Source organism: Ailuropoda melanoleuca, chromosome 6, assembly GCF_002007445.2.
Source record: "Ailuropoda melanoleuca isolate Jingjing chromosome 6, ASM200744v2, whole genome shotgun sequence".
NCBI lineage: Eukaryota > Metazoa > Chordata > Mammalia > Carnivora > Ursidae > Ailuropoda > Ailuropoda melanoleuca.
The window spans coordinates 41,486,579-41,507,397 of NC_048223.1; the positions used below are offsets into that span (position 1 = coordinate 41,486,579).

The window sequence follows — 20,819 nt, forward strand, 5'->3', positions numbered from 1 at the left end:
TAACACCCAGTGCACCATGCAATACGTGCCCTCCCTACTACCCATCACCAGGCTATCCCCTTCCCCCACCCCCTCCCCTCTGAAGTCCTCAGTTTGCCTCTCACAGTCCATAGTCTCTCATGTTTCATTCCCCCCTCTGATTACCCCCCTTTTCTTTATCCCTTTCTTCCCCTACCGATCCTCCTAGTTCTTATGTTCCATAGATGAGAGAAATCATATGATAATTGTCTTTCTCTGCTTGACTTATTTCACTTAGCATTATCTCCTCCAGTGCCGTCCATGTTGCAGCAAATGTTGAGAATTCGTTCTTTCTGATAGCTGAGTAATATTCCATTGTATATATGGACCACAGCTTCTTAATCCAGTCATCTGTTGAAGGGCATCTCGGCTCCTTCCATGATTTGGCTATTGTGGACAATGCAGCTATGAACATTGGGGTGCATATGGCCCTTCTCTTTACTACGTCTGTATCTTTGGGGTAAACACCCAGTAGTGCAATGGCTGGGTCATAGGGTAGTTCAATTTTTAACTTTTTAAGGGACCTCCACACTGTTTTCCAGAGTGGCTGTACCAACTTGCATTCCCACCAACAATGTAGGAGGGATCCCCTTTCTCCACATCCTCTCCAACAATTGTTGTTTCTTGCCTTGTCTATCTTTGCCATTCTAACTGGCGTAAGGTGGTATCTCAGTGTGGTTTTGATTTGAATTTCCCTGATGGCTAATGATTTTGAACATTTTTTCATGTGTCTGTTAGCCATTTGTATGTCTTCATTGGAAAAGTGTCTGTTCATATCTTCTGCCCATTTTATGATTTGTTTATTTGTTTCTCGTGTATTGAGTTTGAGAAGTTCTTTGTAGATCTTGGATACCAGTCCTTTATCTGTGGTGTCCTTTGCAAATATATTCTCCCATTCCGTGGGCTGTCTCTTAGTTTTTTTGACTGTTTCCTTGGCTGTGCAGAAGCTCTTTATCCTGATAAAGTCCCATAAGTTCATTTTATCTTTTATTTCTCTTGCCTTTGGAGATGTGTCGTGAAAAAGGTTGCTCTGGCCGATGTCATAGAAGTTGTTGCCTATGTTCTCCTCTAGAATTTTGATGGATTCCTGTCTCACATTGAGGTCTTTCATCCATTTGGAGTTTATTTTTGTGTATGGTGTGAGAGAGTGGTCAAGTTTCATTCTTTTGCATGTAGCTGTCCAATTTTCCCAGCACCATTTATTGAAGAGACTGTCTTTTTTCCACCGGATGTTTTTTCCTGCTTTATCAAAGATTAGTTGCCCAAAGAGCCGAGGGTCCATTTCTGGGTTCTCTATTCTGTTCCATTGGTCGATGTGTCTGTTTTTGTGCCAGTACCATGCTGTCTTTGTGATCACAGCTTTGTAGTACAGCTCGAAATCCGGCATTGTGATGCCCCCAGCTTTGTTTTTCCTTTTCAACAGTTCCTTGGAGATTCGGGGCCTTTTCTGGTTCCATACAAATTTAAGGACTATTTGTTCCAGTTCTTTGAAAAATGTCCTCGGTATTTTGATCGGGATAGCATTGAAAGTGTAGATTGCTCTGGGTAGTATGGACATTTTAACTATGTTAATTCTTCCAATCCATGAGCATGGAATATTTTTCCATCTTTTTATGTCTTCCTCAATATCTTTCAAAAGTGATCTATAGTTTCTAGCATATAGGTCCTTTACGTCTCTGGTTAAGTTAATTCCAAGGTAACGCATGGTTTTTGGTGTTATTGTAAATGGGATGGATTCCCTAATTTCTCTTTCTTCAGTCTCGTTATTCGTGTATAGAAATGCAACTGATTTCTGGGCATTGATTTTGTATCCTGCCACCTTACTGAATTGTTCTATAACTTCTAATAGTTTGGGAGTGGATTCCTTTGGGTTTTCCATATAGAGTATCATGTCATCTGCAAAGAGAGACAGTTTGACTTCTTCTTTGCCGATTTGGATACCTTTGATCCCTTTTTGTCTTCTGATTGCTGTTGCAAGGACTTCTAGTACTATGTTGAATAATAGTGGCGAGAGTGGGCATCCTTGTCGTGTTCCTGATCTTAAGGGAAAGGCTTCCAGCTTTTCCCCATTGAGAATAATGCTTGCAGTAGGCTTTTCATAGATGGCTTTTATGAGATTGAGAAATGTACCCTCTATTCCTACACTCTGAAGGGTTTTAATCAGGAAAGGATGCTGTATTTTGTCAAATGCTTTTTCTGCATCAATTGAGAGGATCATATGGTTCTTGAGTCTTTTCTTGTTGATATGATGTATCACATTGATTGATTTGCGAGTGTTGAACCATGCTTGCATCCCAGGTATGAATCCCACTTGGTCATGATGGATAATCCTTTTAATGTACTGTTGGATTCTATTAGCAAGGATCTTGTTGAGGATTTTGGCATCCATATTCATTAGAGAAATCGGTCTGTAATTCTCCTTTTTGAGGGGGTCTTTGCCTGGTTTGGGGATCAAGGTAATATTAGCCTCATAGAATGAGTTTGGTAGCTTTCCTTCTGTTTCTATTTTTTGAAATAGCTTTAGGAGAATAGGTATTATTTCTTCTTTGAATGTTTGGTAGAATTCCCCAGGAAAACCGTCTGGGCCTGGAGTTTTATTATTTGGAAGGTTGTTTATCACTGACTCAATTTCTTCATAGTTAATTGGCCTATTTAAGAAATCTATTTCTTCCTGTTTCAGTCTTGGTAGTTTATAGGTTTCCAGGAAGGCCTCCATCTCTTCCAGATTGTTTAGTTTTTTGGCATATAGCTGTTGATAAAAGTTTCTAATAATCCTTGCAATTTCAATGGTGCTGGTCGTGACCTCTCCCTTTTCAGTCATAATTTTAATAATCTCAGTCCTTTCTCTTTGTTTTTGGACAAGTTTTGCCAGTGGTCTATCAATTTTATGGATTCTCTCAAAGAACCAGCTTCTAGTCCTGTTGATCTGCTCTACTGTGGTTCTGGTCTCTAATTCATTGATTTCTGCTCTAATCTTGGTCAACTCCTTCCTTGTCAGTGGGTTAGGCCTGTCCCTCTGTTGCTGTTCCAGTTTCTTGAGGTGAGAATATAGAAACTGCATTTTAGATTTTTCTATTCTTTTGAGTGAGGCTTGGATGGCTATGTATTTCCCCCTTAGGACTGCCTTTGCAGTATCCCATAGGTTTTGGACCGTTGTGTATTCATTCTCGTTGGTCTCCATAAATTGTTTAATTTGTTTTTTGATTTCCTGGTTTATCGAGTCATTCTTGAGCAGGATGGTTCTTAGCCTCCAAGTGTTTGAGTTTCTTCCAGGTTTTTCCTTGTGGTTGAGTTCCAATTTCAGAGCGTTGTGGTCTGAGAATATGCAGGGGATAATTTCAATCTTTTGGTATTGGCTGAGACCTGTTTTGTGTCCCAGAGCATGATCTATTCTTGAGAATGTTCCATGGGCATTTGAATAGAATGAGTATTCTTTGGTTCTGGGGTGTAGTGTTCTATATATATCTATGAGGTCCAACTCGTCGAGTATGGCATTCAAAGCCTTTGATTCTTTGCTTAGTTTTTGCCAGGGTGTTCTGTCTATTTCTGATAGTGGGGTGTTGAGGTCCCCTACTATTACTGTGTTCTTATCTATATGTCTCTTTATTTTGGTTAAGAGTTGGCTTGTGTATCTTGCTGCTCCCCTGTTGGGGGCATATATATTAATAATTGTCATATCCACTTGTTGAATACTTCCTTTAAGAATAATATAGTGCCCTTCTGTATCTCTCTCTATGGCCTCTAGTTTAAAATCCAGTCTATCTGATATGAGAATTGCTACTCCAGCTTTCTTTTGAGGTCCATTTGCGTGGAAGATGGTACTCCATCCCCTTACTCTAAGTCTGAATGCATCTTTGGGTTCAAAATGAGTCTCTTGTAGACAGCAAATGGATGGGTCATGTCTTTTTATCCAATCTGCAACCCTGTGGCGTTTTATGGGAGAGTTTAAGCCATTTAGATTGATAGAGATTATTGACAGATATGATTTTAATGATGCCATTTCTCTTTAAAGTCTTTGTATCGGTTGTGACTTGCTGCTCTGTATCACTCTTGGGGCCTTTTTACCTTTATAGAGCCCCCCTTAATATCTCCTGTAGGGCTGGTTTCGTGGTTACGAAATTGGTTAATGATTGGCGATTTTGGAACGTCTTTATTTCTCCATCAATTCTGAATGACAGCTTTGCTGGATAAAGGATCCTTGGCTGCATGTTTTTCTCTGAAAGAGCTTTAAAAATGCCCCCCCAAGCCTTTCTCTCATTCCAGGTCTCTGTAGACAGGTCTGACGTAATCCTGATACCTTTGCCTTGGTACGTGAGAAATTTCTTTGCCCTGGCCGCTTTCAATACTGTATCCTTGGATCTAATATTTGCGAATTGCACTATGACATGCCGTGGCGTAGGTTTGTCCTGGTTGAGCTTGGATGGGGTCCTCTCTGCCTCTTGGACACGAATGCTTGTTTCCCTTGCTAGATTAGGGAAGTTTTCAGCTACAATTTGTTCAAATATCTCTTCTAGACCTCTGTTTTTCTCCACCCCTTCAGGGATGCCGATGATTCTGACATTGGATCGTTTCATAGAGTCAGTAATCTCCCGTAATCTACATTCGTGGGCGTGGATTTTTTTAAGACCAGCTTCTATTTTCGTTTTTTCTTCTACTAACCCATCCTCCAATTCGCTAACGCGTTCCTCTGCCTCGGTGACCCTGGCCGTCAGAGCCTCTAGTTTTGACTGTATTTGGCCCATAGAATTTTTAATTTCTGTCAGATTCGCTCTCATTTCTGCCCTTAGGGATTCTATATTCTCAGCAACGCTTTCTCTGATGCTTTTTTCAAGTTTACTCATCATCTTGACCATTGTTGCTCTGAATTCCATTTCTGATAATTGGGATACATCCATATGTATTAATTCTGTGGCCGAGGCCAATTCTGTGGCAGAGGCCACAGACTCATTATCTTTTCTTTGCTGGGGGGGACTTCTCCTTCTCGTCATTCTGATGAAGAGAGATTGCAGGGTTGTCCAGAGCCCAAGTGTTGACTGGGACCCAGGCCGTGCGCCCTTGTTTTATAGAGATCTTAGGGATGTGGGCTTCTTCCTTAAAGAGTTTATTTATTTATTTGAGAGAGAGAGAGACAGTCAGCAAGAAAGGGAACCCAAGCAGAGGAGTGGGAGAGGAAGAAGCAGGTTCCCGGTGGAGAAGCCCGATGAGGGACTCCTTTCCGGAACGTTGTAAACACACCCTAATCCGAAGACAGGTGCTTGGTGACTGCGCCACTCAGGCGCTCCGGGTTGTGGGCTTCTTGATTTTTCAGCCTGCCTTCTGGGGGAGGGGCCTGCCTGCCGGTACTCAGAAAACCCTGTTTGGGTAGAGTCTCTGTGTCCCTTGCGAGGGGGGATGGGGATGGGCACCCTGTGAGCCGGTATTTCCGGGCTTTTGTTCTCTGGCGGCTTTCCCTGGCGGTTTGCTATGCCTCTTCTGAGAGAGCAGCAGCGGCTGAAATTCAGCCTCTGTCTCAGAACAGAGGGATCGCGGATCGTTCTCCACTGATGTTCTGGCCACTTTAACTCTGTTTCTGTTGGTGCTGCTCAACCCTGCAGCATCCCGGGCTGTGCGCCCCACACCCGGCGTCCCAGCCCTCACTTCCAGGGCCGGCACGTCTCTGTCCTTTGTGTTTCCAACCCCGCCCGCCGCCAGCCGCCCCGCGCGGGCTCCCGGAGCTCCCCGTCTCAGTCTGGTGTCTCACGGGTGCTGACCGCGAGTCCGCCTGCTCCCCCGTGCAGGTGGCCCTCCAGCCGCCAGCCGCCCCGCGGACGCTCCCGGAGCTCCCGGTCTCAGCCTCGATCCAGTGAGCACACCGGAGCTCCGGAGCTCCGTGAGATGCTTGGTGGTGCACGCTCCCGGCTCACGGACTCAGTCTGCCGTTTCCAGAGTGCGGGTCCGCGGTCCGCCCGCTCCCCGGTGCAGGTGGCCCGCCAGCCGCCCTGCGCGCGCGCTCCTGGAGCTCGCGTTCTAAGTCTGTTGTCTCGCGGGTGCCGTCCGCGAGTCCGCCTGCTCCCCCGTGCAGGTGGCCCGCCAACCGCCAGCCGTCCCGCGTGCGCTCCCGGAGCTCCCTTCTCAGCCTGCTGTCTCAAGCGTGCGGGTCCGCGGTCTGTCCGCTCCCCCTTGCAGGTGGCTACCGCTTCCCGGCGCCCTGACACGGCGGCTCCCTCCCCCTTCTGTTTAGCTTCCGATATCTGTGCGCGGTTTCACGGCTCCCCGCTTCGTACCTCGATACTCAGCGCTGGAGATGTTCATTTGTAGAGATCCAGATGTATCTTCCTGCGTCTCAGGCTGATTCCGTGGATATTCCTGCTGGTCTGGTACCTATCCAGCTCAACTCAGGGGACCGGCTGAAAAAGGGGTCCCCTACTCCTCCGCCATCTTAACCTCCTCCCAAGATCTAATTTTCTATCTTAAAAACACAGAAGAACTTAAAATTAAAGTTTCTAAAGAAGTAGAAAGAAGGAAATAACAAAGACAGAACAGAAATCAATGAAATGAAAAGAAAACATACAATAAAGAAAATAAAGCCAAAAGCTGCTTCTTTCTAAAGAATGATAAAGTTGATAAATCCCAAGCAAAATTGATCAAGACAAAAAGGGAGAAAATAACAAATTACCAATATCAAGAATGAAAGGGGACATCACTACAGATCTCATGGACACTGAAAAGATAACAAGATTATTATATAACATATGCCAGTACATTTGGCAATTTACATGAAATGTATCAATTTCATAAAAAAACAAACTTAACAAAACTGACCCAAAATGAGTAAGAAAATCTGAATACCTCTTTATCTACTAAAGAAATTAAATTCATAATTTAGGGCCCCCTGGGTGGCTCAGTTGGTTGGTGTCTGCCTTCAGCTCAGATCACGATCCCAGGACTCTGGGATCAAGTGCCAAGTCAGGTTCCCTGCTCAGTGAAGAGCCTGCTTTTCCTTCTCCCTCTGCCCCTCCACCCCTACTGTGTTCTCCCTCCTACTCCCTCTCAAATAAGTAAATAAAATCTTAAAAAAAGAATAAATTCATCATTTAAAATCTTCCCCTAACTTCAAACACATATGACCTCACTACCAAACACTAAACTAAACAAAACAAAACAACAGCTCACCTTGCAGCAATCTTTTCAGAGAACAGAAAGGAAACAACTTCCCAAGTTATTTTTAGAAATCATTATAATCCTAGGGGCACCTGGGTGGCTCTGTTGGTTAAGCATCTGACTCTTGGTTTTGGCTCAGGTCATGATCTCAGGGCTGTGGGATCAAGCCCCATGTTGGACTCTGCACTCAGCACGGAGTCTGCTTGAGACTCTCTCTCCCCATAGCCCTCTCTCTATATAAAATAAATAAATAAATCTTTAAAAAAATCGTCACAATCCTGATGTCAATACCTGACAAGAATATTATAAGAAATGAAAATTATAGGCCAATCTATCTCATGAACACAGAGTCCATAACTCTAAATCTTCACTCCAGGCTCAGTTGTAGGTCATCTCTTCTCACTGTGGAACCTTTCCCTAGGATTCTATCCACACACATGGTTTCAACGACTATACTTACACAGATGATTCACATTTTTCTCTACAGTCCAGACCCTATTCATTCACCCCTCCACCTCCACACCTCCACTCTCTCTCACCTGCACAACTAAAATGGCATCCTACACGGTCTCTCTATGTCTAGTATTGCCCTGGTGCCATCCATTCTCCCTACATCACAATCAGGGTGATCTTTTCAAAATGCAAATCTTATCAGTCACTCTACTACTGGAAATCATCCAGTGGCTTCCTTCCCTTTTTTGGATTAAAACAAAACTTTTGTCTATGAGGACCCACCTCATTGCACCCACTCCAATTTCCCTAGCATCACTTCAAACCATTTCAACTTTGGACTCTTGGCTCCAGCCATTCTGTCTCTTATCACATGGCCCATTTTCCCTGCTCACAGTTTGTTTTTGTTTTTTTTTTATACGCTATTCTTTACCCAGAGACTCGTTCTTCCCCCTCAGATCCTCCCACCCCAAATCCAAACTTCCTAGTGTATGCTATGCTTTCATACAACCTCTGTCCTTTAATTTCATCACCTACCAAAATTGCAACTTCACATTCCATTCATGCAATAATTTGTCTGTTGACTCTCTAACCCATTGGATTTTGAGCTACCTGACAGCAAGGACCAATTTCTCCTCACCATTCTATCCCCAACAGTGAGGCCTGTACCTAGCTTACAGAAGATGCTCAATAAATCATCTGTTGAATTAATGCATCTTTTCCTGTGATGCAGTTAATTTGCGTTCAGTTAATGTGAACAATTTTCAGTTTCAAAAGCATTTTAAAAGTACAGTAGGGGCGCCTGGGGGGCACAGCAGTTAAGCGTCTGCCTTCGGCTCAGGGCGTGATCCCGGCGTTATGGGATCGAGCCCCACATCAGGCTCTTCTGCTATGCGCCTGCTTCTTCCTCTCCCATTCCCCCTGCTTGTGTTCCCTCTCTCACTGGCTGTCTCTATCTCTGTCGAATAAATAAATAAAATCTTTTAAAAAAATAAATAAAAGTACAGTAGAAAAGAAGAAAAAAATACAGATCTCTTTTATGTATGAGATGCATATCTTATTGGTCAAATGTAAACTAAATGGTCTTCATCTGAATTTATCTCATTGACTGATTTTTTTAAAAAGATTTTATTTATTTATTTGACATAGAGAGAGAGACAGAGCGAGAGAGGGAACACAAGCAGGGGGAGTGGGAGAGGAAGAAGCAGGCTCCTAGCGGAGAAGGCTGATGTGGGGCTTGATCCCAGAACGCCGGGATCACTAACTGAGCCGAAGGCAGACGCTTAACGACTCAGACACCCAGGTGCCCCTGATTGACTGATTTTTAATAGGTCCATAGAGTTTTTGAGAACTCCAAGTCTCTCTTCAAATGTCTATAACACATCGCAGTTTAGCTGAACATTTCTTCTCTTCCTTCCATTACTGTAGAACACAAATAACTAAATGTGGAAAGTGGTAATAGTTAAACATATATTTGGTAAAGAAAAGAATCCTTTTATAATATAGGTTCTAATTCTTCAAAGGCTCTATTATAAAAGTTGGAATTCAGCAAATGGAGTTTCTTGAAAGCAAGTGTACCCATAATTGGGGAAGGGGGGAGAAGGAAAGAAAGGAGAAGGGAGAAACAGAGGCATTTCTGGCAAGGGGCAACAAGAAAACATGCTCTCATGCTGCTGTTACTTGCTCCTTCTCCAGTGATATTTCTGCCTCCACTTTTCCATGACCCATATCAAACCAGGTAGGTGCAAAATACTGATTCATCTCCATCTGGCATTCCATTTAAGCAGTAACAATAGGGTGAAAATCTAAAGCCTCATGGATTGCAGAGTTATTTCTTTAAAAGGAATTAAGTTGGTACAATAGTATACACTGTTCAAAAGTTAATACTAGCTCCAATTTATTCTACTTGCATACCTTAAAATCAGCTTAATTTTTCATGACTCAATGTCAGACAAAAAATACCACAGTAAAAAATGAACAGCGGACTGACTGCTAATAGGTTTGGGATTTTGTTTCAGGGAATAGACATTTTCAGGAGTTAGGTCATGGTGATGGCTGAACAACATAATGAATATACTAAAAACTACTGAATCGTAAAATTTTAAATGATAGATTTTATGTGAATTACATCTCAATTTAAACAAATGAACAGTTATCATGAGGAGCTTTCAAAGTTAAAACTGTTTTCTTCTCTAACACTCTGGGGATATGAAGAAATAAGACATTCATCCTTAATTAGGAGCAAAGAGTTTTTCAAGCTGGCACTTAGGACAAAAAGTACCAAAAATTCTAAGATAATATCTGGAAGTTTTTTCTTACTTTCCCGCTTTCCCTAACCACCATGCTTCTTTTTGTGGAGTCTTCTCATTTCCCCTGATATTGCTTACTAAAAATCAATGACATTTAAAAATACACATAGCATCCCAAATCAGGCGAGAGTTTTTCTCCTTCATCAATTTAATTTGTCCCAAGCTTGGATTTTCTAGAAACTGCTCAGGGATGTGAGAACTGCTGGCTTCTTTTCTTTCAGATCCTCCTCTACCAAGTCAACGGGGTTTTGTTCCAAAATCAAAATACAGCTGAATTCGCTTTTTGAAACTTAGGCGATACATGGCTCTGATCCTGCCAATTTAAGAGAAGTACTCAAAGCCGAATTGAGGTTCAAGAAACAAAAAAACAAACAAAAAGCAGGTCGATTCTTATAACCTGCAATAATATCTTCCTTATCTACTTCTCCAGCCTTGTATCAAACGAATTCCTCACCTTGCACTCTCAGCTCCAGCCACTCTATCATTTATCCCGTTTTCCTTACCACTCACAGGGCCTTTGCACATGCTATTTCCTTCCCCACAAGTCACTCTCCTCTCCCCTTTACCTAGATGATTCCCACTCATCTTTCAATATTCTTGGACCAAGCCAAACTACCGAGGAACTCTTCTCCGCCTTGCCGCCAGGAGTACATTTAATACACGTGAAAAGTTCTCTCTCTTCAAAAGAGTAGGTTCTAGGGCACCCTAGACGTGACTTCATGGTACAGACCTCTCTTTAAGATCTTCGGAAAGCTAGCGACGGGCTGCCAGTCCATCGCACAGGCTTTTTGCGGGGCTTGGAGGAAGGGTTCACAGGCCGAGGATGGGGTGGGGGGCGTTGGGGTGAGCGGAGACTCGGTGAGTCAGGCGAGGGACGCAGGGTCGCCCGAGCGCCACTCGCGTCGTTCCCCGCCAGGCTTGCCGGAAGGAACACCCCAGCGAGCGTCGCTTTCCCCACCCGGACCCCACGCGCCAACCCCCGGCACCCCGCGCACACTCACCGTCCGCCCGCACGGAGAGGCGCGGCAGACCGAGCAGGAGCAGCGCCGCCGCCCAGAGCTGGGCGCGGGGACCGCATCCCTCCGCAGCCATGGTCCGGGAGTCCACGCGCGGCGGGCTGCAGGGCGGGCTCCGGCGGCGGGCGCGGCCGCACGGCCACTGCCCCGCTTGCGCCACTAGGCTGTGCGCGGCTGCGCTCTGCTCCACGGGCTCCGCGCCCCGCGCGCCGGAGGGAGGAGCGCGCACGGCTCGGGGAGGCCGGGCGCCCTGAGGCGCCGCGCTGTGGCCCCCGAGCTCCCGGGGGTCTCGTCCGAGGCGCCGGGGAGGCGGCTGGACCCGTCTCCGCCTTCGCGCCGGGCACCTGGAGGCCTCCAAGCTCCCGAGCTCCCGGGGCGCCGCCGGGGCGGAGGGTGAGGGCGCGGGGAGGCGGGGAGAATGCAGAGCCGGCTGCAGGGAACCCCCGCCTGCCCGGGGGACCCTCGGCGAAAGGGTGACGCAGTCTGAGAGGCCGGGCCTCCGGGAGGACCGTTCAAAACCAAATGCCTAATTCTGCCCTCCGCCTCATGCAGTTGGCGTCTTCCCACAGAGAAGGAACATGTTTATGAAAAAGAAGAATCTAACTTGCCAACCTCACTTTAGGGAGTGAAATGCAGGGAACAGCGAGACTCCTCCTCAAAGCGTAGCTTGGAAGTCCCTCAGAAAGGAGCATCNAAAAAAAAAAAAAGAAAACAAAACAAAAAAAAAAAAAAAAAGAAAGGAGCATCTTCGGGACGCTTCCTTCACGACTTTTCAAGGTACGCCCAGGCATTTCTCAGCACCGACGGCGCTGGCGTGGTTGTCACCATTTTTCACACCTCCCAAATCAGGGCTTCCTTGACCTGGAGAGGGCCTGAAATTCGGATTCTGTTGGTCTGGGCTGGGAATCTACGTTCTAAAGTGTCCCCCCTCCCCCCGGATTCTGCTGCAGGAGCCCCTGCTCTGGATTAGTTCCTTTTTCCAGCTCACCCCCTGTCCTGTTCATAGCATTAGCATCATTCAGTAAGGGAAGGAGGATTTGCATTCTTCCCGCGTGGCGTGATAAAGATCAGTAGTGTAACTGGAGCACTCATGACACTGTACAGTTTACAAGTCCCTTCCACCTTCACGTACTGGGCAACAGATATGTAGTGAGTGCCCCCAGTGTGCCTGACCCTGTGGGAGGCTCCAATCTGTCCAAACAATGCTCAAACTTAAATAAGACAGATACTTAAGAAAGATGAACAAGTGATTGGTACTAAAAGGAACAGATGCTTGTCCCCAAGACAATGAACTAGTAGACACAGACATTGAAAGACTACCTACTTTCTTTTTTAAGGTAAAAAATGGAATTTGAACCCACATCTGATTTACTCCAGGGGTCGTTTGTCAGCTCATATAATTTTTGAAGTGTACCAAAAACATATCTCCTCTCCTTGTTCCAAGGGTCAAGGACCAGGCTATTATTAGTGATTAATTACTTTGTGAAATAAAACTTTGCTTTTAGGGGTGCCTGGGTGACTCAGTCCATTAAGTGTCTGACTTCTGATTTCAGTTCAGGTCATGATCTCAGGGTTGTGGGATTGAGCCCTGCCTTGGGCTCTGTGATCATGGAGCCTGCTTAAGATTCTCTCCCTCTCTCTCTCTGCCCCTACCCCACCCTCTCCCTTTAAACACACACACACACACACACACACACACACACACACACACACACACACAAAACTGTGCTTTTAAAATAAAAATGCTCTGGGACATTAAATGCAGTGACAGTCATTCACATGTAAGTGTAAATCAATTTACTTAGCTACTTCTAACAGCTAGCTGGTAACCTAAGGAGTGAGACTTCACATGTCTGAGTTGGAGGGGACCTTTTAAAGCCCGATTGTTGCTGAGAATGGAGGGGAGGGGTCAGGAGGCACCTGCAGGAGCTACTGACTGACTCCTTCAGGAGCTGTGCCCAATGTGTTTAGAATAGTCATTGACTGGGGCGCCTGGGTGGCACAGCGGTTAAGCGTCTGCCTTCGGCTCAGGGCGTGATCCCAGCGTTATGGGATTGAGCCCCACATCAGGCTCCTCTGCTATGAGCCTGCTTCTTCCTCTCCCACTCCCCCTGCTTGTGTTCCCTCTCTCGCTGGCTGTCTCTATCTCTGCCAAATAAATAAATAAAATCTTAAAAAAAAAAAAAGAATAGTCATTGACTATTACTGTGTAATCCTAATGACGTTTTAAAGTTGTCTTTTCTCAGATCTGTCTTTACCTGTCCTAAAATGGGGAGATGGCATGCTCTAAAGGTTTGGTAGAGCTGATTTAGAGAACTGGCGCTTTCCTGTACAGTTAAATATACACCTCTCCTATGACAAAGAATTCCACCTCTAGATGCGTATCCAAGAAAAATAAAACTCATATCCACAAAAAGATTTGTATACAAATTTCACAGCAGCTTTAGCGACCATAGTTAAAATTGGAAGCAACCCAAACATCATCAACAGATGAATTTTCTGTTCATGACAAACTGTGTCATATGCACACAATGGAATGCCATTCAGCAATCAAAAGGATGAAATACTGATACACTCAATAATGTGGTTGCGAGCGAAAGAAGGCTCAAACAAAAGAGTTTATACTTTATGACTCCATTCATATGAAGCCCAAGAGCAAAACTAATCTGCGGCGACAGTAAATACTGTGGTTGCCTCTGACAGGGCGGGAGCACAGAGGTCCTTCTGACCTAATGGGGATGGCCTGCATCTTGATGAGCATGGTGGTCACATGAATGTGTACATTCGTTAAACCGCACTGAACTGTACACTTAAATTCTGTGCATTCTCTGGAATGTTGTTTATACCTTAATAGCAAATACTTCAAAATTTGCCCCAAAGAATAAACAGGCTTAATAGAAAAAAACTTAATAGAAGGACCACATACAGAGCTGTGGGCAGAGTTGAGAGAACCAATAAGATATGGTAGAGGTCTTGGGACTGTCAACAGTAGGAAGCCGTCACAACTCTGAGGTCTAAAGGTAGGAGGGGAGGTTGAGGTGTTGCCAAAACTCAGCAAGGGCCATCGCCATGAAAGAGGTTACCTGAAAGGAATGCTAGCCATACATAGAGTAACAAAATCGCTGCCACTTATCTGGTAGGAAGGGAGAGGGGAAGAAATACCCTAACATCTCTCGCCTTCAACCCTTCATATTCCGTGTTATGCCTCCTATGGGTGGACCCATCTGGTAGCTGCAGGGCAGAGTAGCACAGGCACCAGGGTCCTCACAGGTCATCCTCTCATGGTGCAGAGTTGGGCAGAGAAGGGCAGAAAATGGAGCTGGAGAGACCGTTGAAAACAATCACACAGTCCATCTATTATTTTCTTTCACTTGGATGAAGAGAATTCGAAACAAAACGGGAAACACAAAGTCCTATCGGTTTCTGTATGTCCACTGAATAGTATTCTCACTTGGAGCTAAATTGTAGTATTAATCACTGTCAGTGGTTATTTTCACATAAGTGCTGTTTCACATAAAAGGAAAAGGAGAGGGGCGCCTGGGTGGGGCAGTCGTTAAGCGTCTGCCTTTGGCTCAGGGCGTGATCCCAGCGTTCTGGGATCGAGCCCCACATCAGGCTTTTCCGCTGGGAGCCTGCTTCTTCCTCTCCCACTCCCCCTGCTTGTGTTCCCTCTCTCGCTGCTGTCTCTCTATCAAATAAATAAATAAAATCTTAAAGAAAAATAAATAAAAGGAAAAGGAGAGAAGTAAATTATTATAAAATATGGATGCTAGCGACCCATTTCCGTAACTGGTCATGAGGCCTTATTTGATAACCATGGCAATGTTCCCTCCTTCCATTCTCTCAGTATCTTGGCCTGCATGACTTTTTTTTTTTTTTAACTGGTGGGAGGGCCCCAAACTTTCTTTCATACTAAGGATCTATCTTTGTTAGTTTGCCATGGTTTCTCACTGACTGTCGTCATTGGACATGGGAGTTCTCGGGGATCTGGACATATTCATGCTTTATTATGTAGCAATAACCCAATTTTCCCTTGGTACTCAGGACCAATCACCAACCAGTACAGTGACCTCCCCTGTCTGTTGGAGAGCAATCTTTGCTTCCAAGTTATTAGCACATGCCTGTGTGTTTACTGGTGAAAGTATGTCTCCTTTGCCCACTCAAACCTCTCAGTTCACCAATCTAAAGGTTGACGGGATGGTATGCAAAACTTTGGTAGGTGGGTTATTACATGTAATGGAAAGGAGGTCATTCCCACTTTTACTCCTTTTCTGTCTATAAGAGAAATGACACCGTGTATTGGCTGATTGTTTAAGACACATCTGTATCCTGGGTAAATGCCCTAATCTCTCAAGGTGTTGTCATCACCTAGGGGCCTCACCTTTCTATTAAGCCACCTGCTTCTGGGTAATGAGGCACATAGTAAAACTCATGGACATGACTACACTGCCCTACTGCCTTTGCTCAAAATCAGTTTCTTGGTTCTAGATGATGTAATGCACGATTCCATGGCAAAGGATGAGGCATTCTAGGAGTTCATGGTAGTCATGCTAGTAGAAGCAAAGCAGGCAAAGAAGACAATATCATATCTAGAATAAGGATCTATTCTGATGAGAACAAATAACTGTGACTGCGAAAAAAGGATCCAATACAAACAACTTTTCCTCACGTAGCCAACAGGAGGGACCAGCTCGGGAATTAGGCTGTATAGCGACTCATGGCGGCTTCTGCAGTTGGCACGTCGGACACTCAGCAGTGGTGGTAATCAGATCAAATCTAAGAAGAGATGTTTGTACTATTCCACTCCTGCATGGCCCCTATCTCTGCTACCATCATCTCTACATATATGGTTCTGTTATAGAAGCACAGATGTGGCTGTAGAAAGAGGCATCTGACAACTAGAGAATGGGTCCAATTCTCCAAGGTGTCCACCTGATTATTAAGGGCATCCTCTCCACTCAATGCCTCTGGGGAGCATAGGCTATATATGTATTCACAGGCTTCTAATTCCAAGAGGTCCATGCTGATATCCTTGTTATCAGACTTCCAGGCTTCAATTTTTCAGGTCTCTGACCAACTATTTGAGGCATTATCTATAGATCAGTACAGATTAATGAGTAAGGCCATTGGTCATGTTAACCACAGTTCTACCCATTGGGAGAATTTTCTTTTGCTACTTTTTTTCCCCATTGTGGTAAAAAATATACTTAACACAAAATCTACCACTTTTGTCATTGCACAGGTAATCTGTGACATTAGTATGTTCACATTGTTGTGCAACCATCACCACCATCCATCTCTAGAAATTTTTCAGCATCCCTAACTGAAGCTTTGTACTCGTTAAACAATAAATCCCATTTCCTCAGCTTACCAGAACTGGTAACCACTGTTCTACTTTCAGTTTCTCCAAATTTGATTGTTCTAGGTACCCCATGTGAATGGAATCATATAATGTTTGTCCTTTTGTGTCACTACTATTTTTCAAAATATTTTATGTATTTATTGGAAAGAAAGAGAGCAAGAGCACACACGAGCAGGGTGGGGGTGCACAGAGGGACAAGCAGACTCCCTGTTGAGTGGGGAGCTGATGTGGGACTCGATCCCAGGACCCTGAGATCATGACCTGAGCTGAAGTCAGACGCTTAATCACTGAGCCACCGAGGCACCCACTACTGTTCTTTCTAGTGCTGTACCACAGTGGGGATGGCTAGTGCCATGTTGCGGACATGCAAGTGTAAAGAAGGGGCAAGGTTTTTCCTCCTCTGTTAAGTGAAACTCCTCATGAGTCCCTAGGTGTGGGTTCGGTAGAGGCAGCAAAGCAATACAACCAAGTGCTGTGGGAATCAGCCCCCTGCTCGTTAATTTCAGACCTACTGATGTACATAACCATTTCCATTTAAGAGTGGAATTCTGCTATACAATTCAAAATAGCCCGTTCATAAGACGAGCTAAGGCCTCATACTCTCATGGTACCTGGGGTCAAGTAGTCAACCTCCACCAGGCCCAACAGCAGGATACGAGCTGCCTATCAAATGGAGGGTAGTTGATTCAACTCTTAAACTCGAGGGGTTTGCATTGCCATTCTACTGTCTGGTCTGCCCAAGCTTCATAAGGCATCCCTATCCACCACACACACTTATTGTGTCTTTTGTGACATGAGGCCAAAGTGGCAAGGCAGCTTATACTGAATGAAGCCTGGTTGCTCCAGAGTTCCCTATTGTTATGAAATGCTTTCAATACTGTAAGCCGTATGAGTTTCCACCCATGATTATATTTGCTGATGGAATTAAAAATAAACCATTTACTCAGTTAATCACTACCTACAGGCACCAAAGTCTGTATTGATTTGTTCTAGTAATGACAATATTCCCGGAAGAACAGGTATCAACACCTGATTATTTTGAAGATAAGCCACTAATATTTTCCAAACTCTTCTGGTTTTTGCTCTGGCAAACAGGAAATACTAAATGACCAAACATCCTGGTTCATACCTCCTGTTGTCTCAGTATCCCATCCAATTTCATATTTGACCCTGATTTTTCATTTTCTGAGGAAATATTAGTAGTAGAATTAACATAAGCCAGAATGGTAATCCTCAATCTCTTATTTCTAGTTTGTGAATGTTCTCATCTCATAGTGTGTAAGATGCATGTATAGTTCTCACTTGAAAAATGATTAAACATGGAAGCTAAACAGTGACCCATCTCATTTTCCCTGATCTTTTTCTGATGCCATTGTAACCAACTTCTCCCTTTCAAGGACAGTATGCAGACCAATCAATTATATAATCAAATGTGCTCAGTCCCAAGTAGCTAGGGAAAGCTCACTCCTTAACTGTCTGTGGTCATTGTGGGAAAAGTATTCAAAGGTCCTGCCAGCCACTTAGTTTATTAGGCAGTTTTTCAGTGGCCTGAAAGATGCATGAGGCCACCGGTAAGCAGGTCAGTAGGAAAAGCGGGTTATTATAGGTTAGGTTTATGTGAAAAATGTCCCTATAAGCGTGACATTATAGGCTAGGTTGGAGCATTTAGTGTGTAGTTTGAATACTCTTACTATTTAGAATGATCATTTATTGTATGGTGTAAATCTACAACTGTTTGGTTATTTATCTTTGGTAACTGTTTTGCAATAAACTCTTTTGGTAGCAATGAATTAAGAAAGGAGGAGCACCTGGGTGGCTCAGCTGGTTGAGCATCTGCCTTCAGCTCAGGTCATGATCCCAGGGTCCTGGGATCCAGCCCGTGTTGGGCACCCTGCTCAGCAGGGAGCCTGCTTTCCCCCCTCCCTCGGCCTACTGCTCTGCCTGCTTGTGCTGTCTCTCTCTCTGTCAAATAAATAAATAAAATCTTTTAAAAACAGAAAACAGATGCATATTTCATGAAAATCAAGTACTATATTCCATTTCTCAAGATAGTTAATAACAAACATGTAAGTTGCCCAAAATATTCATCAGCATTTACCACCCATCATGGACCTGAGGGATATATCTGACAACATGAAAGTCAGAACACATGAATCTGCTAAAAGAGCATTGGCAGTCATTCCAAAAGCTGAAAACAACATTTTAATATGTACAATGTCCATTTACAATTATTTCATGAAACATGGCTTTTCGATTCAAATGAGTTTTCTTCAAATTAATTTTTTCATTTTATTTCAGGTTTTCTTTTGCATATACATTGATTTCATCAATGGTGAAATGATGCCAGCTTCATACAATGTTATCAGATACTTTAAAGAGAAAATCTGTCTACTCCAATAGTGGTCCAATTTTTTTGCATCAACTGTATACATGAAATCAAGATAAATTTTTTAGAGTCTCATTCTGTCAAAGGAGAAACACTTGACATTATTTAAAGGCTATAATAAAATGTTTTATTTTTTCCTGGTCATTATATAAATATAAATTTTGGTGATAAAAATAATATTTACACTAAATTAAGAAACCTCTGGATGTTTCTAGAATTCTTGAATACATTATGATGCCCATATAATCCATAATTTCAAACAAGCTGTGATATCCTATAGACGTGAGAAATTTGCTTGGATTATCTATTTATTTATTATTAAATATATTTGACCTATAACATTGTATAAATTTAAGGTGTACAAAATGTTACTTTGATACATTTATGTATTGTAATATGATTGCCTTTGTACTCGATCATATTCCATAATTATGGCACAATATTGTATGTATTTCCTATACAGTGCATTACATCACTGTGGCTTATTCACTCCTTGTTGCAAGTAGCAACAGGACACTGTCTTATCTCCACCTCCAACTTGTATTATTTATTTGATGTTTCCTCCCCCTGTCAAATCTCTTCTTTTGCATTTTCTACTTTTAACATGCTGGGTCTCCTGAATTCATTGTCTAATTTTCTAATTTTTTTCTCCCTCTGGTTATGAGGAAGGCTGAACACATGACATCCAACACTAGACAGATGAGATTGACAGCAGTTTAACAGTCACCTGTATTCACAGCATAGGGGAGGACACTGCATGCCATGCAGGGCCACATAGGGGTTGGCACTTAGGAACAGAGTGAACAAGTAGGGGCTAAGGGACATAGGGTTTGAAGGAACAAGAAGGTCAGGTGACCTCTGGTTCCTCTGGGAGGATGTGACTGTCCTGTTGAATAATTTCCTCAGGCTGGTGGAGAACTGGAGCCTGCTACTCAGAGAAAAGCAGAAACTGTGCCTGGTCCCCGTGATAAGGAGGATTGTTTGGCTAGGGGACTTTATCCTTGGGATCACAATGGGGAGGAGAACATGAGGTTAGCCCTGTGAGGGCCTCCTGATTTTACCAGATGTCATGACCTTGGGGAAACAATCTAAGGCTGGGTATCACATCCTTGTTTGTTAAATGGGGATAATAGTGCCAACACCTTATAGTTCTCACTGTGATTAAATGAGATATCCCAGCACACTGTAAATGCAGTGAAGTAATTGGCTAAGCAATAGGTCTGTAATTCATTCATTCATTTTCATTATTTGGGAGACACACCAGGAAAGAAAGAGGGCGAGCCAGTCAAATATTTTTATAAACATTTAATGACAGACCTCCTAGCAAACAAACTAATGGTATTGCTACTGGGAGAGTCTTATCCTTGGAAAGCTTTTAGAAGAATATACCTGGTTATCTAGGGTTGCTTATGGTAAACAAACCTGTAATCTATGGATTCCTGGGGCATGTGTGCCTGGAGATACCATGTAGGTTATGTAATTTACATAACCATCTAAACAGAAAATGGAGTTGTGTCATGACTTAGATGGCTCCTTACATGTGGGTGTTGTCACAGCACACATCTCTTGATGACCTCATCTGTTGAAAATGGACAATGCAGGATCACTAAGTATCTGAGGGAAACCTGTAAGATGATAGATAGAGACCTAACTAAAGACATGAGAAATGGAAAACAGAACAGGAAAGACAGAGACAATGCAGGGAAAAGAAACCTTCAACACAATGACCTTACTGCTCTCACGGAGATACTGCGTTAAAAAATGTAGAAGAGGGGTGTTGTACTCTGTTAAGAAGAAAATCACAGGCCCAAAATGGCGTCACTTAAGTCAAATCACACAACCTGCACTTAAAACCTAATTGCAGTTTCAACCTGCCCCAAAATGTAGTCTTAATTGGTCAGTCAGGAATTTTCTGATCAGCATCTATGAGGAATCTGTCACAGGGGCTTTTTCCATCCCCCCAAAAGAAGATGAGGTAATCCACCTGATAAGACCTGCTGTCCTTTCCCGTAAGGAAACAATCCTTTTTTTTTTTTTTTAAGATTTTATTTATTTATTCGACAGAGATAGAGACAGCCAGCGAGAGAGGGAACACAAGCAGGGGGAGTGGGAGAGGAAGAAGCAGGCTCATAGCAGAG

At 43.7% G+C, this 20,819-nt stretch overlaps 1 protein-coding gene across 1 annotated transcript in view; it reads right to left on the reverse strand.

The window, feature by feature from the left end:
• SUSD5 (sushi domain containing 5) overlaps window positions 1-11,039 on the reverse strand; it is a 66,440-nt gene extending 55,401 nt beyond the window's left edge. Inside the window, exon 1 of the mRNA XM_019799443.2 lies at window positions 10,919-11,039. Within this exon, the coding sequence (XP_019655002.2) occupies window positions 10,919-11,009 (91 nt within the window). The 5' untranslated portion in view covers window positions 11,010-11,039. The remainder of the gene's footprint in view (window positions 1-10,918) is intronic.
• Window positions 11,040-20,819: the final 9,780 nt, after the last annotated feature.